The sequence below is a fragment of the Mustela nivalis genome, assembly GCF_964662115.1.
Source record: "Mustela nivalis genome assembly, chromosome: 3".
NCBI classification, from domain to species: domain Eukaryota; kingdom Metazoa; phylum Chordata; class Mammalia; order Carnivora; family Mustelidae; genus Mustela; species Mustela nivalis.
The window spans coordinates 128,997,460-129,023,968 of NC_139022.1; the positions used below are offsets into that span (position 1 = coordinate 128,997,460).

A 26,509-nucleotide genomic window follows, 5' to 3' on the forward strand; every position below is an offset into this window, starting at 1 on the left:
TTTTGGCCTTAAAAGTAACTAATATGTAAGATTTCCTCAACAAGAGGGTCTCAGATCTTCAACCTATAGTTTAATGGAATATTTGCAATACAAATACTCCTTAAAATGAAACCTCATGCTGTGGAATCACATTAAGACATATATGAGTATTGCTGGATTTTTTTGAAGGAAAGCTGATCTGTTGGAGGTGGGAGGATCATGGCAGCAGAATATCACTAGAAGTGAGGAAGACATTTCTGACCACTTGCTGAGTGCCACTACATGGGGTGGCATAATTATACCTTTTAGCTGGTAAAATGGAGGCTTATAAAGGATGAATTGACAATAGTCAAACAACAGGTAAATGGTAGAGTTGGAGTCCCCATTATTTCTGACACTAATGTCCATGCCTACAAATTTTGGGGTTTGAGCTTTACTTACTTGGTGACATTTCTTCCTTCCATTTCCATTCCATACCCCAAATATATTTCTTAATTTCTTCGAAGTGAGGACTGCATAATACAATCATACTGCTTACAAATAAAGCTCACATAAAGGGAGGGCAGCACTGAGGAATGCTACAAGAAAGAGTCGTCACAATCTTTACAACAAACAAGTCCAGCCAGACCACTGACATGCCACCATCAAATAGAATGCAGCATTTTTATTGTAAAAGTCCACATATTAGGTAATTCCCTTTGTGAAAAGGTTTTTCAAATACATAGATGGGGAGCAGCTAATAATCAAGAATTAGATTACATATAATATATATTCATATTGCCAGTACTATGCACACATTGGAAAGCTAGCTTTTTTTGAGTGTCCCCATTACAGAATACATTTCAAGTTGACAGTAATGTGTTTCTTACCATTGAAAATTTGCCAACAACTCTCCCAGAGTCAACATTAAATGTTAACAATTCAAAACATGAAAAAATTAATCCTATTTACATGTGTTTGAGGTTATATACTAGAGCACTGATATATCAAAGGTTTGTAAAATTGGCAGCTAGATGTGTTTCAAGATTCATCCAGATGACTCAATGAGGACCTTACATAGTTTTATAACAAAGCCACTCTTTCTTTTCTACTCTTTTTAGATTACCTATCTAGTTAATACTGGCCGTGATTGAGTTCTAACTTAGGGAAATGATTGCCATAAGAAAGAACCGACGAAGGGTGCTGTTTTAGAAAAAATCAAGATTCAGGATGAGTACATGGAGGTGGAGCTCAACTCATCGTGTTGGAAGTCTGGGACAACCACTTCATGTGATTATCACATAGTTGAATGAGGCCACAGTCATAGGATCAACCTCCATGTAAGTTGCTTATTCTTTCAATTTTTAAAAATTAATCTTCAGTACTCTTTTAACAGAGCGTAGAATACAAACATTCTGAACACTAGTCAGGTAGGAATCCTGCTCTTGCCTATCATGTCTCCAAGTGGAATTGTGGATGGGTCTGTCTCCAAACCTGGAAAAATATATATAAACCCTAAATAATGCCTTAGTAGGCCCATTTCTGTGCATAAACATAGAACTTCAGTGTTGTTTTAAAAGAAGTATGGACTTTGGTTATTTTTGTTAATTATCATAAATTTATTTTAGGCCGAGATCTTTGGATCCTTCTGTTAATTTTCACAAGACCAGATAACATTTGACAATGCCTATGTGAAAAGATGAATCACTGGTTCTTGCTGGCTCAAAGAGATTCACAGAAGCATATGAAGCCAGTTCGCTTCAAACCATATCTGTTGAGCACCAACTACGTGCCAGGCACTATATAAGGTGCTGAGGATCCAAAGAGGAAATGACAAGGATTCTGCCCACAAGGCACTCACAATCACTAGAAGCAGATCTTGAGATGGAGAATAAATTCCGTTATAATCTATCAGTCATCCTAAAAGGAAGAAAAAATAGCTGCAAGCACATACAATTACTTTGTACTCTATGAAATTGGGCGTAGTTAGAGGTGGCAAATGTCAATTATTCAGTCTATATTTTACTTAAAGTGTTTTAATATGTCCTACATGGAAAAAAATAAGCTCTTCGCATCTTCATGCATGAGGGAGAAGATAGAGAAAATTCCTCCCTCCAATTCCAAACCCGAACCCTTGTAATTACATTCATGATTCTTTTATAGCCCAAAGACACAGAATAAAAGACAATGCTTTATGATGTTAACTTCATTCCATTTATTTTGGCTCTAAAGAGATGCATGCATTAAACTTGAAGCAGTCTACGTTACTGAAATATTTACATCATTGTACATGTGAGGTGGAGGAAATTTTCTTCCTATCTTGAGATAGAGGTGTAATAGATTTCTAGTCTAGACTCATATTTAAAGTGACTTGTGATTTTTCTCCAATGAGGGAGATATCCTACTGGGACCAAATTTACTACAACCTGCCCCCAAATGAACATAGGGTACAGTTTTGGACCTTTTGTGTTTAATTGTATCTTGAATTGATTAAGGACACCACCACTGCAAGTAGTCATGGCTTCCATGATTTCAATCATTGTAGCTGAAAAATATCTTGTTGGGTTTCAGTGTTCTTGCTCTAATTTCACTTTGCCTTGCAGGTTTGAAACACAGCAAACATTAAAGTTCAAATTACACTTACCACAGGAGAGTTGGGCGCAAACAATATGACATCAACACAGTTTAGCAGGTTAGAACAAAGAAACAAATTCAAATTATCATAAACCACACAGGGGATTCTTTAAGTGGACTTAGAAAGGACATCTTCTCTCCATGAGATTTAGTGAATAAGACCCACATCAATAAAACCCATACCTCTTTCACAGGTAAAGGTAGGAAACCCAATAAACCAGATTGAATAAGCAGAAGGCAGTGGGGAAGAAGATCCGTGCATATGAGTCCATTTTGGCGATACGAATGTGTATCCTCCCGTGTCTCCAAGCTCCTGTTCGGCAATCTTCAAAACAGCAGAAGAAACTGGCACAGTCCTTGCCATCCAGACACTCATACCCATATTCTTCATCTCTCTCTTGAAGGTGAGTGGCATTGTTCATTTGAATGGTTGCTGATCTTGGACGGATATCAATGGTAGGTGCCTGAGACAAGGGTCGGGAATAAGAGTTAGTTATACTTGATAAATCCTAGATTAGGTCTCCATAATGTCACCAAGGTGAATGATGAATCTGAAAATGAGTACTCAGGAATTGCTATGAAATCGTGATCTACAATGGTAAAATTGAACTTAGAAGGATAGCACATTTGCAGATTTCAAATTTTGAGCTTAAGCGGTGCAGCTGAAAATAATACCATAAGCTAATAGCTATAGCAAGAAGATTGAAGACCAAAAGAACTCAAAGTTTAAAGATTTAAATCAAACAACTACATGGAATCTTAGTCTAGTAAATATTAGATGTGAGGTTGGTTACATGAAGGCATTTAATGGTGTTGCATGTGAGTAGAACAGAGAAATAAAATGCATCAATTTTGAACTCAAATTTTGTGTCATGCTTACCTATAGGCAAATAGTAAACCCCATTACACTGAGCAAATGCACTAAATGCTATTAAAAGAAAATGTTAAAATATATATAAATATAGGAGTTTTCTGAGTTTATACCACGAATAGTATGGCTTATGTTTTGTCTATCATTCATCAGCTAGAAGCTTCAGAATGTCAGCAATGTTTATTCAGAAAAAAATGCTACCACATTTTTACTATGTGAGAAGAAACAAATACCAATTAATTGAATGATAATTTAATTTTTGTTGCCACATTAATTATTAAAGTACTATAAATATCAATGATTAATTTAATTTGGAAGAGTTAATTTTAGGATATTATAAATATGAACCCTAGTGTCTCTGAGTAAGTTATCCCAATTCAACTGGAAAAAGAAATATCAATGCATTATTGCGTGATAGAGCCAAAAGGCCCCTGGATTACCCTAGGAGGGAGGGATGGGTATTTTAACTTAAAGCATTTCAAAGAGAATATTACTTTTATAGAATTGATAGGTTCAGAATTCAGAACAATGGAGATTATTAAAGCTACTTATCAAAAAACAATCCCGTTTTGCATTAGAATTTACCAAATTACATTTTAAGAGCATTTATGGTATATATGATAGGTGCAGTCAGTGAATTTTATCTGAGAAGGGAGGATAAGTTTTGACTTTGATGTTTAAAGAAGACTTTATTCCTAACGACGTGTCCTAGAGCTTATAGCTTTATAAGATCGAACCTCTGAGAATCAGTGTAGGGTTGATGACTCAACTCTAGAAATCTATAGAACTTTCTTCATCTTACCTCTCATAGAATGCTTAAATATCTACTCACTAAAAAATAACAACAAAAAAAATCGAAACACCATGTAAGCGTTAATAATTAAATTCAGCAGTTGCATGCAGTGAATTTTCATTCCAAAAACATTATACCTTGAAGGAAAACATCCGAAGAAGCTTTGGGTTTGTAGACAGAAAAGAGAATTGCATTTTTTTTTAATTAAAAGAAGAAAAAAAGAAAAGAAAAAGACAAAATAAGATAAATTAAAAACACAGTTTAAAAACATAGTAAAATGAACTGAAATTATAAACACATAAGGACAATTCTGGGCTTGGAACAAAGTACGTGCCTAAAGTTGGAAAATGGAATTTGGAGATTTCAATAAATTAACCCACAATTCTCTAAATGCAAAAGCCAGTGTTGTCCATTTGTGAGGAAGCTTCTTTCCATCGCCTGACTTCCCTGTATGAAAGCACTTTGATTTTATTTTCTAATTAACATCAAGGAAGCTTTACTAGGTAAGTGTTAACACAATGAACCAATGGGTATATATAATGGAAAAATGAAATTTAAGCTTTTCATTTATAGCTTAAGCTCTTTCTAGTTGTGGTAAATCATCTAATTGGCTTACAAGAGGAAAATCCAAAAAATTTTCAGGTAATTTGATTTTTTTCAGTTTCTTTAATCCCTTCTGCAATGATATAGCTATTAGGGCATAAGGGTTTTTTTCAAAGGACTTTTGTTTATGAGCTCACCCTCACATTCTTGTTAATACTGGCATGTAATAATGCTGAGTGTCACAGAACCCTCTTTTTTGGGGAAAAATGTGATGGAAAGTGAAGGATGGGGAGAAATAATAATTTTTTAAAAACACAATAAGGAAAATAAAATAAGGATAGAAAAAATGCAAAGATAGAGAGGCAAACAAGACAGGGAAGGAAAGGACTGCATAAAGCATAATGAATATTTGGGAAATTAAGGATAAGCATTTCTTTTTGTATTAATCATCAAAATTAATGCTTTTTTTCTTTACCTGTTACAGATTCTTACATTCAGATAAATGTATGCCATTTGTAGAATTTCACCAGGGTTCTTGGAGATCCATCAGGATACAACCTAGAATCATCTGTATTTCCTCATTAAAATATAGTCCTTGCCAAAATTGGTGGGTCAGAGAGCTAGCCACTATCAAGGACCTCATGGCCTTTATGACAGACCGGGAAGGTCTATAAATTCAGGAAGCTAGGGTGACTTCCTTTGCCCCTCAGTTAGAAAGGAATGGATATTAACTTCTATGGAGCTTCCTAGAAGCCAGAGAGCCACTACACACATGTGTGTAAGTGGGTAGCTTCTTGTTCTCTTCAACATCCATTTTAAAGGATAATTGCATGAGGCCTGTATATTTGTGTCTTAGCATCTCTACTTGAAGTTTGGTGGCAAGATGAAGTCATCTTACCTTTTCCCAAATCACAGAAATCAATCCAAGTTGGTAACTGTATAAATTATGAACATCAACCATCATCATCACTATTAATGGTAAGGACTTTCATTTGTAAGGTACCAGGTAATGCTTTTTACCTTCATTACCACAGCAGTCCTTTAAGGTATGTATTTTTTATAATACTAGTCTTATATAGGAGAACATAAAGACATAAGGAAGCTAAGTAACTTGCCCAAACAATAGATGATCCATTTCATTTAAAAACAAAATAATACATTTTGAGTATGAAACCAGTCTTAGTCCTCTGGTGGTAAAACACACACACACACACACACACACACACACACACACACAATTACTTGCAAAAGTGTGGTGATCTTTTGAAACTTCAAGAACATTGTGGCTTCCTAATGGAAAGCCTTGAATGAAAATGTTAATTTAAAACATCAATGATTTAAGAATGTTACAGTAAGGAGCAGAAAGAGGACAATCAATGAAACCTAAAATAACAGCAACTAGAAAATAAATGCATGTCTCGACAGTGTTTGTAACCCCTATGAAATAAAGAGAGTAAGAGTCTGCCTTAGTGAATCAGCCCTCTTACAAGTAAAAAATGACCAAAATTAATTCTTATGGCCTGGCCAAACTCATACATTGTTTTCATTTGGGAGCCCAAAGTGCTGAGCTTTAGCCTGCAGACAGGCTAAGACCAAACAAAACAAAACCAGGAGCCCTTTTACATAAAAATTTCAGTGATCCCAATGAGAAATGATACATACAGGGTTTTTCTTCTTTTTGTCTTTATCCTTGCTTGGTTTCCGGTTGCTGACAAAATAATGCAGGGTGCCGTATTCCACCAAAGCAGAGAAGACGAAGATGAAGCAAACAGACACAAAGAGATCCATTGCTGTAACATAGGAGACCTTGGGGAGTGACTTCCGGGCAATAGTGCTGAGGGTGGTCATTGTCAGGACAGTGGTGATACCTGAAAAAAGGTACAGTAAAACAGATCGTGTGACCTCATCAAGTTGGGTAACTGAATCACTACTGAGACCAACTTTATTTTGTGACTTCTGATAAGCAACCTCTGTAATGAAGAAGGAGACATAACTGTAATCCATTCACTCTGTCCACAAATATTTATTGCCTGCTTACCAACTATCAGTTACTATCAACTATCTCTGACATTACGTACCTTATATTTTAGTGATAGAGAACACTATAAATCAAGTGAGCAAAGAAAAGTATAATCACAAATTATGGTTTATGTGATGGAGAACAGCAGGGACAGTGAAACCTAACTAGAATACTGAGGGAAGACATCTTTGAGGAGGTGATATTTAAGAAGTTTAAAAGTTAGAAGACACCAACTTCTAATTCCAGAGTATATAACAGAAGACACTGAGGAAGGGACACATTATCTTCTTTAAAAAAATTGGAATACCTAGCATCTGGGGATAGACCAGGGTATCAAGGTGATGCTGAGATAACAGAAGTTATATCATGCAGAGCATGCAAAGGAGTTTACACTTTAAAGTAAAAGGAGAATCCGTTAAGGGATTAAATAGAGGAGATGAGCTAAGTGACATGTTCTGATTAATGAACTTTTTGAAGATTATTATAGAAAGAGAGAAGATGGTGTTGTAGAAGGATCCTGAGCTCACCACTCCCACAGCTATACTGAGGTGTAACAACTACATATATTGCAACTCACTCTGAAAATGACCTGAAGATTGGCAGAACATATCTTCTGTAACAAGTAACATCATAAAAAGAAAGCCACATCAAGAAGGGTAGGAGGGAAGAGGCATGGTTAGGAACCAAAGTACTGCTGTGACTACCCAGAAGTGGGAGGGATAGGACAAGCATGGAGGCACAACGGGCTGGGCACCCCCATCCCTGGTTGCCTGCACTGAGATGAGCTCCCATAATGTCTGGCTTTAAAAATTAGCAGGACCTAACTCCAGGAGAGCCAGAAGGTCATAGGAAACCAAGTCTCCACTTTTAATTGAAGAGCCAGCATGCTATATTACTCACTGTGTATGCCTGCACAGAAGAACCAGTTTGGTAAGTGCCTGGGTTATACAAGGAGATTTGTTGACTGATTTTTGAACATGAGGGGCAAGAATCTGCAAAAGCTTTCTCAAGGAACAGAAGTGCTGAAGGGCACCCTTTTTCTTACCCTATTTCAGCCTAGATGGCTATATGCTTGCAAAAGCCAGTTCTGAAACTCTCCACTTGCTAGCAGTACTTGCCTCACCTATCACTCTTCAACAAATCCATCTTACATACTCTGGCCTACCCAGCCCCCTCTGAAGGACTCCTGTCTTGCCATAACTGGCCAGGTTACCTCTGTTGGGAACAGCAACCGCTCAAAGAGACTACTGCTCCCACAATACCTGGCAGGTGGCCTTTGCTGGAATCAGTGTCCCTCCAAAGCAAACCCTGCCACAAGGACTGGGGAGCTAACCCCACACACATCAGCATACCCAGAGGTGCTATAATCAAGCCTCTCAGCTAACTGCACTAGGGGCAGACCCCACCCACCACTGTGCCCACAGCAGTCACAGCCACAACAGGAGGGTGTACACGGGGACATTCCTAGAACACCTGGTTCTGGTGACCAGGAGTGGATTGTTCTATAGGGCACCACAGGAAGCCTTCAACTTAAGCCCACTACTTTCAAGATCAGGAGATGTAGTTGATCCACTTGATAAATAAAAACACAGAGACAAAATAAGGAGACATAAGAGTAGGTTCCCACAAACAAACAAGACAAAACCACAGAAAAAGAACTAACAAAATGGAGATAAGCAAACTGACGAAGAGTTAAAAGTGCTGGTCAGAAAGATACTCACAGAACTTGAGAGGTAAGTGAATGAACTCAGAACAAAGAAACAGAAAATATAATAAAGAACTAGTCAGAACCAAAATACAAAAACTGAAATTAAAACTACACTAGAGGAAATCAACAGAAGATTAGAGGATGCAGAACGGATAACTGAACTGGAAGATAGGGTAATGGAGAACACGTATGCTGAACAGCAAAAAGAAAAAGAAATTTAAAAAATGAGAATAAGTTAAGGGATCTCTGAGACCACATCAAGCATACTCACATTCATATTTTCTTCTCCAGAAGGAGAAGAGAGAAAGAAGAGGGCAGAAACTTACCTGAAGAAATGACAGTTGAAAATGTCCCGAATCTGAGAAAGGAAACAGACTTCCAGGTCAGGAAGCCCCTAACAAGTTAAACCCAAGGAGGGCTACCCTAAGACACATAATTAAAATGGAAATATTTAAAAATAAATAAATAATCTTAAAAGCAGCAGGAGTGGAGCCAACAATTACATAAAAGGGAAAAGCCTCTAAGCCTATCAGCTGATTTTTTTTTTTTTTTCTTTTGTAGCAGAGAGTTTGCAGGCCAGAAGGGATTGGCTGCTGAAACGAAAAACCTACAAGGAAAAATACTTCACCTGGCAAGGCTATCATTCAGAATTGGAAGAGAAAAGCTTTCCCAGACAAACAAAAGTTACAGGAGTTCATCACCATTAAACTGGCCTTACAAGAAATGTGAAATGTGAAAGAGACTTCTTTAAGTATAAAATAAAAGGTCATAACTAGAAATGAGAAAATTATGGCAGGAAAAAAATAATGGTAAAAGTAAACATACATTAATGTTGACAAATTAATCACTTATTTAGTTAGTATGAAGCGCAAAATGCAAAAATAGTATAGTTGATTATATCCACAGAAATTAGTCAAGGAATACATAAAATAAAAAAGATTAAAATATGACATCATATACATAAACATGGAAAGGAGAGTAAAAATGTAGTGCTTTTAGACTGTGTTTGAACTTAAGCAACCATCAACTTAATCTAGACTGCTACATACTTAGAATGTTCTATATGAACAACCTAGTAAACGCAAACCAAAAACTTCCATTACATTACCTCGCCCAAAATAAAGTGAGAGTAATTGAAGCATGACACTAAAGAGAGTCCTCAAACTATAAGCAAAGAGAGCAAAAGAATGTAGGAAGAAGAACTATAAAACAACCAGAGAACAATTTTAAAAAATGGCAATAAGTACGTATCTACTGATAATTACTTTATAAATGGAATAAATGCTTCAATTAAAAGACAAAGTGAATAGAATAAAAAAAATAAGACACATCTATATGCTATCCTACAAGAGAATACTTGAGATCTAAAGACACATACAGACTGAAAGTAAAGGGATGGAAAAAATATATTCCATGCAAATGAAAGTAAGAAAAAAAGCTGTGGTAGCAATATCTTTATCAGACGAAATAGACTTTAAAACAAAAACTGTAACAAGAGACAAAGAAGGGCATTATATAATGATAAAAAGACCACTGCAACAAGAAGACATAACATTTGTAAATATCTCTACACCCAACACAGGAGCACCTAAACAAATAAAGCAAATATTAACAAACAAAAAGGGAGAAATTGTCAGTAATACAATAATAGTAGGGGATTTTATCAGCTCATTTACATCAATGAATAAAATATCCAGACAGAAAATCAGTAGAGAAACAGTGGCTTTAAATGACGTATTAGAACAGATGGAGTTAAAAGATATATACAGAAAATTCCATTTAAAACTAGAAGAATACACATCCTTTTTCAAGTGCATATGGAACATTCTCTGAGATAGAGCACATGTTAGGGCACAAAAGAAGTCTCAATAAATTTAACAAGACAGAAATCATCATTTCCAGTCACAACAGTATGAAACTAGGAATCAATTACTAGGAAAAAAAAAAAAAAACTAGAAGAAACAGATATGAAGTCTAAAAGGCATACTACTAAGAACAAATGGGTCAAGGAAAAAATCAAGGAGCAAATAAAAAATACCTGGTGGGGTGCCTGGATGGCTATGTCATTTAAGTGTCTGTCTTCAGCTTACATCATGATCTCAGGGTCCTGGGACTGAGTAATTTATTGGGCTCCCCGCTCAGTGGGGAGTCTGCTTCTCCCTCCTCCCACCTCATTTTTTCTCTCTCTCTAATAAATAAAATCTTTTTTAATAAAAAATGTGGAGACAAAAGAAACTAGAAATACTATGGTTTGGAATCTTTGGGATACAGGAAGTTTATAACAATATAGGTCCACCTTAAGAAACAAACAAACAAAAATCTCAAACCTAATAACCTTAAATCTAACCTTACACCTCAAGGAACTAAAAAAGAACAAAGCCTAAGGTTAGTAGAAGGAAGGAATAATAAAGATCAGATTGGAAATCAATGATATAGACTAAAAAAGAAAAGATTAAACTAAAAGCTTATTCTTTTAAAATAAAATTAATAAATCTTTGGTAAGACTAATCAGGAAAAAAATAAAGTGTGTGTGCGGGGGTGCCTGGGTGGCTCAGTTGGTTAAGCGGCTGCCTTTGGCTCAGGTCATGATCCCAGGGACCTGCTTTGGGATCCCTGCTCAGCAAAGAGAGAGCCTGCTTCTCCCTCTCCTTCTCCCTCTGCCTTCTGCTCTGCCTACTTGTGGTCTCTCACTCTCTCTCTCAAATAAATAAATAAAATCTGGAAAAATAGAAAAAAGGATTCAAAATCAGAAATGAAAAAAGTTGTAAGTGACAAGACAAATATAAAAAATAACAATATAAAAATTATGTAACAATATAAAAAATTATATGCCAACAAATTGGACAACCTAGAAGAAATGGATAAATTCCTAGAAATATACATGATCAAAGACTGAATCAAGAAGAAATTAAAAACTGAGCAGACCAATTACTAGTAATAAAATTGAAGTGGTATTCAAAAATCTAACAACAAACAAAAGTCCAAGACCAGATGAATTTCATAGATGAATTCTACCAAACACTGAAAGAAGAGTTAATACCTATCTTTCTCAAACTATTCAGATAATGGAAGAGAAAGGAATACTTCCAAATTCATTTTATGAGGTCAGCATTACCCTCATACCAAAGCCAGAAAAAGATACTACAAAGAGAGGGACACAGTATTGTAGACCAATGTCTCTGATGAATATAGATGTAAAAATTCTCAACAAAATATTAGCAAACTGAGTTCAACAATTAAAAGGATCATTCAACACTATTAAGTGAGCTTTATTCCAGGGATGCAAGGATGGTTCAATATGTGTAAATCAATCAGTGTGATACATTAACAAAATGAAAGATAAAATTCATATGAACATCTCTATAGATGCCGAAAGGCATTAGACAGAATTCAAAATCCGTTCATGATATAAGCTCTCAACAAAGTAGGTATGGAAGGAACGTACCTTAACAAAATAAAGGCCATTTTTGAAAAACCCACAGCCAACATCATACTCAGTGGTGAAAAGCTAAAAGCTTTTCCTCTCAGATCAAGAACAAGACAAGGATGTCCACTCTTACCATCTTTGTTCAACATAGTATCAAAGGTCTTAGCTGCAGCAATTACACAAGAAATAAATGACATCCAAACTGGTAAGCAATAGGTAAAAATGCTATTTGCAGATGATTTGATATTAATATATAAAAAGCCTAAGACTCCACCAAAAAACTATTGGAATGAATAAATGAATTCAGTGAAATTGTAGGGTGCAAAATTAATATACAGAAATTTGTTGTGTTTCTATGCATTAACAATGAAATAGCAGAAAAAGAGATTAAGAAAACAATCCTATCTCCAATTTCATCAAAAAGAATAAAATACTTAGCACAAAATTTATCCAAGGAAGTAAAAGACCTATACTCTGAAAACAGCAAGAAATGGAAGACAACACAAATAAATTGAAATATATTCCATGAGACCTGTACCCCTGGGGATAAAAATATATGTTTATAAAAAATAAAAAATTAAAAAAAAAAAGAAATATATTCCATGAACATGATTTGGAAGAATATTGTTAAAATATCCATATTATCCAAAACAATCTATAAATTCGGTACAGTCTCTATCAAAATACCAATAGCATTTATTGAAATCCTAAAATTTGTATGGATCCATAAAAGACCCTTAATTGCCAAAGCAATCTTAGGACAAAGCTGGAGGTATCACAGTCCCAGATTTGAAACTTTACCAGAAAGCTATAGTAACCAAAACGGTATGGTACTGGCATTAAAATAGATACATAAATCAATGGATCAGAATTTAAAAAACCCAAAATAAATCCATGCTTTTATGGTAAATTAATCTATAAGAAAAGAGGCAAGAATATGCAATGGGAAAAAGACAGTCTCTTCAGTAAATGGATGTTGGAAAAACTAGACAACTACATGTGGAAGAATGCAACCGGATCTCTTTCTTACATCATATACAAAAATAAAGTCAAAATGTATTAGAGACCTATATTTAAGACCTGAAACTATAAAACTCCTAAAAGTAAATACAGCTAGTAAACTCATGGACCTTGGCCTTTGCAATATTTTTTCTGAATATGTCTTTCCAGACAAGGAAAACATAAGCAAAAATAAGTAATTGGTACTATATCAAACTAAAGAGCTTTGTATAGCAAAGAAGATCACTACCAACAACAAAAAAAACAACCTACTGAATGGGATATTTGCAAATGACTTATCTGATAGGGGTTACTATCCAAAATAGATAAAGAACTCCTACAACTCAACACCAAAATAAATAACTCAACTAAAAATAGGCAGAACACCTGAATAGACATTTTTCCAAAGAAGACTCACAAAAATAGCCAAGAGACTCATGGAAAGATGCTCAGCATCACTCATAATTAGGGAAATGCAAGTCAAAACAATAGTAAGATATTACCTCACACCTATCAGAATGGCTAGTATCAAAAAGATGAGAAATTACAGTTGTGGCAAGGATGTGGAGATAAGGGAGCTCTGGTACACTGTTGTTAAAAATGTAAATGGATGTAGGCACTCCGGAAAACAGTATGGAGGTTCTTCAAGAAACAAAAAATACAGGGGAGCCTGGGTGGCTCAGTTTGTTAAGCCTCTGCCTTAACAGATCATGATCTCGGGGTCCTGGGATTGAGCCCTGCATCGAGCACTGCTCTGCTGAGCAGAGAGCCTGTTTCCCCCTCTCTCTTTCTGCCTGCCTCTCTGCCTACTTGTGATCACTGTCTGTCAAATAAATCAATAAAAAAAATCTTTAAAAAAATACAAATACTGGTGGTGCCTGGGTGGCTCAGTAGCTTAAGCCTCTGCCTTCAGCTCAGGTCACAATCTCAGGGTCCTGGGATGGAGCCCCGACATTGGGCTCTCTGCTCAGCAGGGAACCTGTTTCCCCTCTCTCTCTGCCTGCTTCTCTGCCTGCTTGTGATCTCTCTCTCTCTGTCAAATAAATAAATAAAATATTTTTTAAAAATACAAATACTATATGATCATTTCACTTCTGAGTATTTACCTGAAGAAAATGAGAACACTAATTCAAAAGTGATATGCACCCCTATGGTTAAACATTCAGAATAGCCAAGTTATGGAAGGAACCCATATGTCCACTGATAGATGAATGGATAAATATGGTGTACAAACACACACACACACACACACACACACACACACACATACACATAATGGACTATTTCTTAACCATAAGAAAAAAAATAAAAATCTTGCCTTTTGTGACAACATAGATGGCCCTAGAGGGCATTCTGCTAAGTAAAACAGATCAAAGACAAATGCATCTAAAAAATAAAATGTGCAAATGAGCAACCAATAAAAATAGAAACAGACTCATGAGAACTAACTAGTGTTTGCCTGAGGGGAGACAGTTAAGGGTAGAGGCAAAATAGGTGAAGGGTACAAACTTCCAGTTACAGAATAAATAAGCTCCAAGAACCATCTGGCTTTTTGGGTCGTTGTATCTTAGTTTATTATCAAGTTTCCTCAGTGTTTTTTCTGTTATGAAACTCCCAAGAGAGGAAAGATTGGTGTTGGTTGAAATGACTTCACAGAAAAAAGTAGCCTTTCATTGAGGAGAGGGAGGATCAAGGAAATTGCAGCTGTAAATTATAATCATAGCCTTCTTCCTATATTATTATTAGGGAAGAGCTCATCTCTCTAATCTGTAAACTGTGACAACAGGAAAGACCTCTATCTTAGTATCCTTTGTGACTTCATAGATAAATATAGTGCTGGGACTCCACAAATACCGTTTCGAATGCAGAAATGAAGCAATCAATGAATAGTGTATATATGATAGGTCAAAGAGACTCCTCCTGCATCTGAAAATAGGAATCCATATTGGTGACTTGTGGGAGAGAGTTTTAACTGTATGTAACAAGAGCTAACATTTATGGATCTCTTTTTTTGACCAGGTACTGCCTCAAGTACTTTATATGTTATCCCACAGAGTCCTCACAATGAGGGTAATCACTGTTATCCTTTTTTTTCAGGTGAAAAAAACTTGAACACAGAAAGAATAAGGAATCTGTCCAAGATAGAAAGTGAAAAAGATGAGATACAAGCCTACAAAGTCTGACTTAAACACTACACTCTGACCCACACTGTTATATTCCCTCTCTATGAATATGTACATAATATGCTGCATGAAGCACCCACCAGCCACTTGGAAGCTAGTGTATTTTCCTGATTCAGGATAATAACGGAGTGTGGGTCTTCCATATTGTCATTGTAGAATCTTAGCAATGGTCAAGTTTCTCATCTACAAACTGGGAGTGGCATGGGGAGGGGAATACCTCAGCATGTTCTTATGAAGATTAAATTATGTAATTTTCATTAAGTGTCATTTCCTAGTAAAATATCAACAAATGTAAGATATTTAGAGAAGAAGAGTCTGTTTCTCAAACTAAAAAAACTTCACTCAAGTTGTCCATGCAATAATTCCTGGAGAAGTTATTAACTATTTGTAATTATACTTGATAATATTTTGTGGGGAGAATTTAAAAACTAAACTGGCCCCTTGGCCTTCACTCCACATTCAGGCCTCAAGTCACCCTTTACCTATGGAGGAGTGAAAATGTCATCATTTACAGTAGATACCATAGACAAGTTTACTTAAGAAAATCTAACATGTAACTTAAACATTTATCTAGCAAGTTGGATGATGGAAGTTCATCACAGTCGTGTAAAAGAAGACTCATGAAAAACCGCTTCATGGTATTTTCAGGTTTCTGGTTGGAGCCACAGGGAGTGAAAAGTGGGTGGCAGACGAGTGATAGTTGTAACTGATCCACCCACCAACAACATGATAGCTGGGGGTGGTTTTTAAGTCCAGTTTTGCTAAGGAAAGAATTAGACTTACCTGGGTAAATGAAAAATATGCATAGCTTTTATCAATTCCTCCAGTCTTAGCATCAAGTAAGCTTGCAGGCATGCTAGCTTTTACTCTGATTACTCAGGTGAAAAATACCGACTGGTGTTTTTATTGTTTCATACATCAACACTGAACCATGATTAAGGCTTACCAGCTACCACCTGTGTACCAAACTACATTCAAGAGTTAGAAGCCCCACGATGACTTCTTCCCATGCTCTTGTGGTCTGAGCTCAGAAAGCAGAGTCTGAGCCATATAGGTATATTTATCTCACTCATCCAAAACTTGGCTTTATTCTGTGACAAGAAACTTTAGGTCCACAGGTGTGTAGGGTCATCTGGATTAACTCTCGATTGTAAACACTGGAAAAGGTAATGTGATCACACATTAGAATCATCTGGGGATTTCTTTTTTTTCTTTTTTAAACCTGATATGCAAGCCAAGCTCTCAAAATTTAAATAAACATCTTCTGGGATTGGACTGAGGCAGCCATATAAATGTGCAGTTGAATTTAAGACACACTGATCTAGAGAAGGGAGACAGCATAGTTAACACAGAGAAGCAATCTCAGCTGCCTACCTTTCCCCACAACTGGCCTTCAACAAGGGCTCACACACACAGCAAATCTAGGCCTCATTAACCAAGGTGTAGATGGACTACCCGTTGGGAGTGTGACCTTGAGAATGTCATTTAACCTTGTACCACCTCTGCTTCCTTAGCCCTACAAAAAGAATGTGGTAATATTTTTTATTATCACTACGACTTCTATATGTAGTTGTGAAGAATAGATATATTAAACATGTGTGACGTATAGTAAAAGATCAACAAACAGGAGCACCTACCTGTTACTTGTTCAGGGGCCTCTCCCTCATTCCTCATTCGCTAGCTCACTCACCTTGATCCTCTCTCCTACAGAGGTCTCTTGCAGTGCCCTCGCTTAATGACTGGTTGAAATGAATTACCAAAGTAGCCTTAAGAGGGGTTTTGACCAGCAGAATTCTGGACTTCAAGAGAAAAGACTGATTTGAAAATCTTTTCCTTAAAATATTTTTGGTATGGGTAGATTGGAATGTATTAATGCATTTGTTGCACCCATTCATAAGAGCATACATTACTTGAATAATCAATGAGGTACCAGCTATGTGCCAGGCATTATACTGGGAATGAAAAAAAAAATCTACATTATGATGTGAGAGACAGACATATAAGCTTATAATGCAATACATTCTACTCACAGTGACAATTGTCCTAAAGTAATAGGCTCGACATACTTTGGGTTTGTTTCAGCTGGTAGCATTAAACTAGATATTCTAATTGTTGAATAGGACTTATAACAATGTACTGCAAATAACAGAAAAATCCAAACAAAATTATTTTGAAACAGATGGGAGACTAAATTAGGTTTGGAAGAGGACAAACATGCAAATGATGCCTTATTCCCAGCAATCTCTTTTGCCCTCAGTTTTAATAATCTGGTTCAAAGCATTTTGTCAGAAAATGATATATAGTTGACCCTTGAACTACATGGGTTTGAATTACATGGGTCCACTTATATGCAAAATTTTTCAATAAATAAAGCACAGTACAATAAATGTATTTTCTCTTCCTTATGAGTTTTTTAATAACATTTGCTTTTCTCTACCTTACTTTATTGTAAGAATACAGTATATAATACATGTGACATACAATATATATGTTACTAGTAAGGTTTCTGGTCAACAGTAGCTATTAGTTTGGGGGAGTTCAAAGTTATATGTGGATTTTTGACTGCTCAGGTGGAGTTAGAGCCCCTAAGCCACATATTTCAAGGGTCAACTGCAGTTGCTAACATTTCTAATGCTTTACTATGTTTTGTGCATGTTGCATGGAATATCTTTTTTCTTAAGGATTTTCTATACTTAACTCATAAAGCATTTTACAGAAAATGATATGTTTCACATTTGAGGAAAATATGATTTACATACATTAAAGAGCATTTCCCCCAAGGCCATACTATACATGGAGGATGAAATCCAGATTTATTGGTTTTCAAAACCTGAGCTCTTCACTACTGCAATTATATTTACTCACTAGCCAAAGAGTGAGCAAGAGATGTGGTTCTAGTTTTCACATAGCTGATAAAAGAGGACTGTGATTATATAATTCATCTTTCAACAGCTTTGTTTTTAAGTATTTAACATTATTGGACCTAGACTCCCGTGTCCCTCTGAGTCTATAAATTTTTAATACTTTCTGGGGATCTTCTTCCTCACATGAGGAAAAAGTTGTGAAAATCTAAGCTGCATCTCTATATACATCAAGAAAGATGCAAATAATCTTAAAAGTATGTATGTTTGTGATGGAGAGGGCTGGTGTTTCCAGAGCATCATGGGTATTTTTCCAAAAATATTTTCAATGGTTAGAGCCAATTGCTATGTATGTATGTCTTCAAATGTCATGAATAATTACAGATGTTGGAATTAATCAACAGCTAATCATGTGCTGGTAAATGTGTAACAGTTGACTCTAGGGAAAGAAAAGGCAGTGTTGGTTTTTAGTGTTTGCCTATTTCCATGATGTTAATACTTTCACCTTGGCAGACTCCAATCTATCCATGTGACATCTCTCAATACATTTGGAAATTATAAACAACAATAGCTCTCACGAGCTTGTGTGAGTTGCTCTGCATATAACTACCCAAAGACCAAAACACAAAATCTACTGAAATTAGAAGTTGGTTTTTTTTCCTCCTTAGTCAAACTTAAATTTATTAAGAGAATTTACTAAAGAAAGCAAATTGAGGTAATTAAGGAAAACTAGTACTGGAAAACTTTTAAACACTTTTTTTTTAATATGCTAGTTTTCTTTAAAATGAAATAATGACATTTCTACATAATTGCTGACTGAATTAAAAACAAATCAACTTAGGGGAATGAAGATTCCTGATACCGGATACTTATCTTGAAATACTTAAACAAAAAGAAATATGTCTTACCTAAAGAAGTTCTGGCTGGAACAGCATCCTTATTGATCCAGAAAGATACCCAGGATAGGACAACAATGAGTGTGCAAGGGATGTAGGTCTGGATCGTGAAGTATCCCATCCTTCTGCTCAGGTCAAAGTAGACAGACATGACCACATAATCTCCTGGAACAGAACAAAGATAACACCATACGTACCCTTATCAAACCTGGAAAGCATTTAGAATAGGGAGCCCAGATATAAACACATGCTTATATGGTCAATGACAAAGGAGGCAAGAATATTCAATGAGGAAGAGACAGTCTCCAATAAATGGTGTTGGAAAAGTTTGAAAGGCATATGCAAAAGAATGAAACTGGATGACTAAACTATATACAAAAATAAATTCAAAATCTATTAAAGACTTGAACGAAAGACCTGAAACCAGGAAACTCCTAGAAGAAAATATAGGCAGTAAGCTCTTCAACATCAGTCTTAGTAATATATTTTTGGACCTGTGTTAGGCAAGGGGAACAAAAGCTAAAATAAACAAATGGCATTTATATCAAACTGAAAAGCTTTTGCATAGTGATGGAAACCATTAACAAAATGAAAAGGCAACCTACTGAAATAGGAGAAGATATTTGCAAATGATGTATTTGATAAAGGGTTAATATCCAAAATATATATAAAGAACTTGCATAACTTAATATTTAAAAATCCATTAAAAATGAACAGAGGGGGGCCGCCAGGGTGGCTCTGTAGGTTAAGCATCTGTGTTCAGCTCAAGTCACAATCCCAGAGTCCTGGGATCTAGACCTCCGTTGGGCTCACTTCTCAGTGGGCAGTCTGGTTCTCTCTCTGCCTGCCTCTCCCCCCTGCTTGTGCTGTCTCACTCTCTCTCTCTGAATAAATAAATAAAACCTTAAAAAAAAAAAAAAAAGAACAGAGGAACTGAAAAGACATTTTCCAAAGAAGACGTGCATATGGCCAACAGGCACAAGAAAAGATGGTCAACATCATTAATCATCAGGGAAATGCAAATTAAAACCACAGTAATATATCACCTTATACCTGTCACATTTTCTCTTATCAAAAACACAAAAAATAACAAGTGTTGACAAGAATATGGAAAAAAGATAATCACCCACATGCTCTGTTGCTGAGAATGTAAATTGGCATAACCACTATGGGAAACACTATAGAGATTCCTCAAAAAAATTATTAGTAGAAATACCATACAATCCAGCAATTCTACTTGTAGATGTTTACCTGAAGAAAACAGAAAGATCAGTTTGAAGAGATATACGCATCCCTGTGTTCATTACAGGATTATTTACAATAGCTAAGATATGGAAGCAACCTAGGTGTCCACCCATAGATAAAGATGTAATATACATACAATGAAATATTACTCTGGGGCATCTGGGTGGTTCAGTGGGGTAAAGCCTCTGCCTTCAGCTCAGGTCATGATCCTGGGGTCCTGGGATCAAGCCCCGCAACAGGTTCTCTGCTCATCGGGGAGCCTGCTTCCCACTCTCTCTCTCTCTGCCTGCCTCTCCGTCTACTTGTGATCTCTGTCTGTCAAATAAATAAACAAAATCTTAAAAAAAATAAATATTACTCTGCTATAAAACAAAGAATGAAATCCTTCCACTTGTGACAGCATGGATGAACACAGAGGGTATAATGCTAAGTAAAACAGAGAAAGACAAATACTGTCTTCAGTTACATGTGCAAACTAAAAAACAAAATGGAAACAGACTCATAGATACAGGAAACAAACTACTGACTACCAGAGGGGGAAAGGGCTGGGGGTAGGTGAAATAGGTAAAGGTGATTAAGAGGTACAAACTTGTATTTATAAATAAGCCATAGGGATGTAGTCAATAATATCATAATAATTTTGTATGGTAACAGATGGTAACTAGATATTGTGGGGATCATTTTATAATGTATAAAAATATCAAATTACCTGACATATACCTAAAACCAATAGGTTTATGCTTCAATATGTCAATTATACTTCAATAAAAAACTGCAAAACATTTGAAAATAAGCATATATTCAGTTCTTGTGTTCACACATTTAAATTGAGAGTTCACGCAAGGGATATGTTGAAAGCTATCTTCTATCCCTTTGGGTTAAAAAAAAAACAAAACCCAAACTAAACTGAATTCTGATCCTTTTATAAGTAATGTGACTCTCAGATGGGAGGAAACATTTGGAGTATATTGATAATATCTTCTTCTTTCAAATGTTTCTGGAGGGTGCGGACAGTGTTTCTACACTGTGCCTCTCTTACCTGCAATGACCCTTAAGTTCGTAACAATTTCCTCCTGTTCTCAGGACCTTTCTCCATACAAGCCATAGAGGAATATACTGGTACCTAAATAAATGCCTCTTTTACTCCATTTATAACCAAATTCCTATGCTGAGACATTTTTCTAATGTTTTCATTGAATCATACGGTTTTCCTTCATGGCACTTAACTACGATTCTTAATTTCTCATTTGTGTGGTTATTTTCATAAACTCTCTCCCATTAGGATTTATGAGTTCACAAACAGTGCCTATTTTAGCATTCCATTCCACAACCAGTACTTAACATCCCTTTGACTCCCAATAGGTATTCAGTAACATTTGTTAAATAAATGATCAGAAGAAAGAATGTATTTATAAATTTAAACATGGGGGAAAAAACACACAAAAAATCAAGAAGATGTGTTCTAGAACACTGGGTTAAAAAAAGAGTTTATGTAAATAACCCCTGATAGGAGAGTGATAAAGGAATCAAAGAATAACCATATGGCTATGCATGAGAACAATTTAATGTGACAGTAAGTACCCATTATTGAGCAACAACCTCTGAAAATTTAAAGGTGGGAATTGCTTGCTGGGATTAAGTAGATTTTGATTGGTTCTCTGATATTATGATTCTCTGTGTTGATTTAGTTAGACTTAAGCTACTTAAAACATGGCAGTTCATAAATTAGTTTGGTCTCTGCTTTTCTTGTTTAGAAGAGGCACAGGCTATAATTATAGGATAAAGACATTTAATTTGAGATGATCCCTATTAATGTCTGTCTGTTTCTTTCCTGTTTCTTTGATCAGAATACTACAGACAAATTCAAGGTCTCAAATTCTAGATAGGGAAAAATGAGAGGTTTATTTTTAAATAATAATATTCAGTGCGCTTTTTCTCCCGATTTTCAGAGTCCTTGAGAGTTTTCTGCATATTTTTAACATGTGTGTGAGACTTTACAAATTATAATATTTTCTATCTAGATAACTTTCGTAACTTCTTTTTACTTCTTATCGCATAAGTGAACGAGAATCTACACTTTGGCATTAATGATCTGACTCTTTTAAAGGTGGACTTGAATTTTCTCTCAAGTTAACAAGATAATTATCTCAATTCAATACTCCACTTCCCTTCAGGTCAGATTCTAAACTTCCAAAGCCTATTTACCCATCAATTTCTATTTTAAGGCAATAGCTTCCAAGCATCTTTCATCTTTGCCAGCAAATCCAAAGCTTTTCTACCACTAGATTATGAATTCAAACTTGGGAAGGCCATTTAAAAGCAAAGCAGCTTCACTGTGACAGCCTGATGCCTGTCTTATCTCTAAGGCCACATCCCTTTTTGTATTTTTAAAAAACTCTGGGCCAATGAACCTATAAAATCAAATCCCCTGAAAGTACCACATCAGTGATTCCTAAGCCCAAAAGGTTTAAATGCCAACCAAGTCAAAAGTAGTTATTCCAGCCACTTCAAATATATTCCTTCTATTGATTTAGTCTAACATATGATATTTAAAGTCATAGCACTTAATAAATTAGTTGGGTCCTTTTCTGTGTTTTAATTTAGAATGTCATAGTCACAGGCTATGATTGAAAAGAGAAGACATATAATTTGAATAACACCCACTAATGTCCATTTTTCTTTATCTTTTTTAAGCTTCTCATGTATGGTTTTAAGAAGAAACAAACTGCCAATATTAATGACCAATGAATTCCAACTTTTTTTAACTGTGGTGTGAAACGATTTCCTAAAAATTTCCAATGGTAGAAAAGTCATCTACCCTGTGAGCACTTAACATAATGACAAGAAGAATTTTCTGATTACCTAGAATGAGAATTATATACAGAGATTAGGGCTGAATGGATGTATGCTTATATTATCCCTGATCATCAATACCTGTCAGGTTGGTGGGGGAAAAAAAAGAAAACATTTCACTTTGTTCCTCACTCATGATTCTCATTCTACTTAACTATTAACTAGAGTACATATTATTCTACTAGGTTGACTTGAAGTCAAAATATTGTTTATGCTCTCCTCATGCTCATATGTTGTTAGTGTTGTGCCCTTTCCATTTGTCTAGTCTCTTTGTTTAAGTCAACAAATATTCTGAATCACTGCTCTGCGTATAGCCCTCTAGTTTAGGGAGTATGGGGATTAAGACCTATGGAATCTCACAACTGATTCTAGATTAAATAGATTAAGAGGGAACAAGATAATTTTCTGACTACAATTCAGACAGAGACATGTGTTGAGACAATTCATTAGATCTAACTCTGTCAACACATTCTAGAAATACTTGAATCTGTGGTATACTTCTATGAGGTTGCTTTGCACCACAGGAAAGTAGAAGAGTTGATTGGCTATATCTTCATTTGGGGAAACATAAAAAGCATAAAGGAAAATTATTTACACATTTATCATGTAAAACTTAGAACTCCTTGGTAGAGCATGCAACTCTTGATCTTGGGGTTATGAATTCAAGCCCCATATTGGGAAAAGAGTTTACTAAATAAATAAATAAATAAACATACAGCTTTTTAAAATGTTAAAAGAAAGAGACTGCTTTAGATAATTTTAAAAGGAAAATACAAATATCTCAAAATATATAAAAAACACTATAAATAATAAGTACAGATAAGATGTGAACGAAGAGCTCTTGGTAGGGACATACACTGACTTTTTGAAAGATAATCTGGAAATCTCTCCTTTTTTTTTTAAGATTTTATTAATTTGAGGGCAAGGACGTGCACAGGGGGAGCAGGAGAAGGAGAGTGGGAAGCAGGCTCACCACTGAGTAGGGAGCCCAACACGGGACTTGATCCCAGGGTCCTGGGATCATGACCTGAGCTGAAGGCAGACACTTAACCAATGGAGCCCCCCAGCTGCCCTTGGAAATATCTTTTTAAAGATATATTTAACTTCAAGATATCTGGAATAAACACTGCCCCCAAAATGCTTTGTAAATACTACCTTTTAATTGGTACCACACTTTTCTCCAAATTTGCTGTGTTCCCAAAAGAATGCATAGAGTATCTAGTCCTTGGGCAGAATCACAGTTCCTGAGTTTATGGAGTCTAGAGAATTATGGGTAAGTAATGACTTTCAAGTTTAATCAGTTGCTAACTTCTATAAATGCCACTCCCAGGTGTTTCTGCACCCGTCACCTGCCCACCATTCCCAACAGTATCTGAGGCTCCTATTAACTTTTCTAGAATTACATTCAACATTGTTCCAGCAACTAGGTCCTGGGACGTCAGAAGGGAAAACAGCCAAACTCTAATTCTTGCCACCAAGGTGTCCTCAGACTAAGAAAAACACAAGGCTATTGCATCGCTACTCAATGGCACAAGGGCTCTAACAAAAAATATAGATGCTAATTTATCTTATATACCATAATTAAATGAAGTTTCTGACAAGCACGTTTCTGAAAATTCTGCTTAAATAATTCCAATCTTTGCAAATCTAAAAGAGATCCATGTTCCTCTTCATAGAAAGTCCAAGCCCCTTAGTCTGGCATGGGCGGTGGTCTATAATCTGAATTTAACCTAGACCTTTCTCATTATTCCTTTCATGTAAAGTAAATATTAAGTAAATATAAAGTAAATATTTTCACTTCACACTTGTATGGTTTTTCTGTCTTTATTCTTCCTGACCCCCTCTCTCTCCCAGATTCCTAGCTCATCTCCTTTTCCTCATTCCAACTTCCAGATGTCCCCAGCACCACCACACTATCACACATACATACTCTGTACTATTACTAGATTTGCGCTAAGATGGTAGTTACCTTAAGTAAAATACAAAATTAAATAAAATTTAAAATTCTATCCCTCCAGTTCATCAAGGGCACTTCAAGTGCTCAGTATCTACATTTGGCTAGTGAGTACTATATTGTGATAGTACAGATTACAGAAAAGTTACTTCACCATAGAAAGCTCAGTTAGACAGTGTTAGTTTAGACCAATCTTCCTGAAATGCACTTTTGCTCGTGCCATTCCCTTCAAATTTCTCAGTATAAAATCCATACTGCTTACCATGTTTTTTCTGATCCATTTTACCTTGCTCCATCCCCGCTCTATCTCACACTGTTTACGATCCCCCCGCCTTTAATGCCCTTCCAACCTGATTTACTCTCTATTCTCCTAAGGGGTACTACTCATTCTTTTGTCTTCATTTGCCATGTTATCTCTAATTTCAGGAATATCCTCTGTTCCTATGTTCATGTCACACACTTATACACTCCTCCAAACCCTTCAATAAGTGTCCATTATATAGGGATACACTAAAACCCTTTAACTTTTCCTTTAAGACTTTGTATAGTCTCCTAATTACATCTCTAGCCTCATCTTAAATAGTATTTCCTCACATTCCAACTGGTATTCTTCTGGTTCTTTAAAAGTCTCTGCTGCTTCTTGCATTAGGATCGTTTCACATGCTGATTCCCTTGGCTGAAAATCTAATACCCCCATCTTTACTTTTAACTCCATTCTTTTTTCAGATGTCAATTTATTCCATCATCAAATAAGTCCTTGAGTAGATCTAATGTCTTCAGTAAAACCTCATAGTATGGTATGACAATTAGAGAGCTGATCGCAGTTTAAAAGAATAAGACTGGTGGGAATATGAGATTACAATTTACAATTAGTTCATGAGTTCCATGAGAGAAGTAGCTATACTTGGTTAGCTAATTTACCTCAGCATCTAGGACAGTGCCTGGTATGCAGGAGGAGTCCAGCAATTATTTGTTAAATGAATAAATTTTTTAGCTTAGAAAGCAATGAAGAAAACCCTGGGAGAACCCTATACTAAAAACATTTAAGACCAAGGCAGAGACAAACATGAGCTTATGAAATATTAAAACTTCGCTTTAGAAATTATTGCTTCTGGAAATATTTTTATTGGATACCTTGCTGAACTTAATCCCCAGAGATGTGAATATAAGGTCACAGTGAGCTGTTAGCAATCTTAACTGCTTGCCAAGAAAAAAAAGGGGGAGGGGAGGGAAATCAGCTATATCAGAGTGATTACATTATGCTTATTAAAGAATCGATTGGTAATTTGAGTTTCTCAGCCAGCCAATTAATGAGAGGATAGAACAAAGGGGCTTGGCTGCTGAAAGAGATCAATCAGTATTTCATCTTATGTCTAATGGGTAGGTGTGATTTTGTTTCAAAACCACCATTTTTATTTCGTCTGTTATTTCTTTAAGCTCATAGGCTGAAAAATATAGCAACTGGAAAAATTACAATGGAAAGTTAAAAGTGTAATTTATAATTTTTTCTAGGCCAAATCTATCTTTTAAAGATTTCCTCTGACTTCTCCACTGAACAAAGAGA

General features: G+C 35.8%; 1 protein-coding gene and 1 long non-coding RNA gene across 4 annotated transcripts in view; one reads left to right on the plus strand and one right to left on the minus strand.

Moving 5' to 3' along the window:
- Positions 1-1,069: 1,069 nt before the first annotated feature.
- The window catches only part of GABRG2 (gamma-aminobutyric acid type A receptor subunit gamma2), a 105,176-nt gene continuing 79,736 nt past the window's right edge, over positions 1,070-26,509 (minus strand). Inside the window, exons 7-10 of one of the 2 annotated variants that reach the window (XM_082724352.1) lie at positions 18,906-19,058; positions 6,462-6,667; positions 4,394-4,417; positions 1,070-3,056 (exon numbers count right to left, since the gene is read on the minus strand). In XM_082724352.1, the coding sequence (XP_082580478.1) occupies positions 2,781-3,056; positions 4,394-4,417; positions 6,462-6,667; positions 18,906-19,058 (659 nt within the window). In that variant the 3' untranslated portion in view covers positions 1,070-2,780. The remainder of the gene's footprint in view (positions 3,057-4,393; positions 4,418-6,461; positions 6,668-18,905; positions 19,059-26,509) is intronic. The other variant, XM_082724353.1, reaches the window with a different exon arrangement.
- LOC309861448 lies at positions 2,900-17,541 on the plus strand. 2 transcript variants are annotated; one of them, XR_014309946.1, is made up of 3 exons: positions 2,900-2,996; positions 5,656-5,777; positions 15,051-17,541. It is a non-coding gene; the product is annotated as an uncharacterized lncRNA (long non-coding RNA). The 2 variants fall into 2 exon arrangements; XR_014309947.1 differs by lacking the exon at positions 5,656-5,777 and having other exon boundaries at positions 2,911-2,996.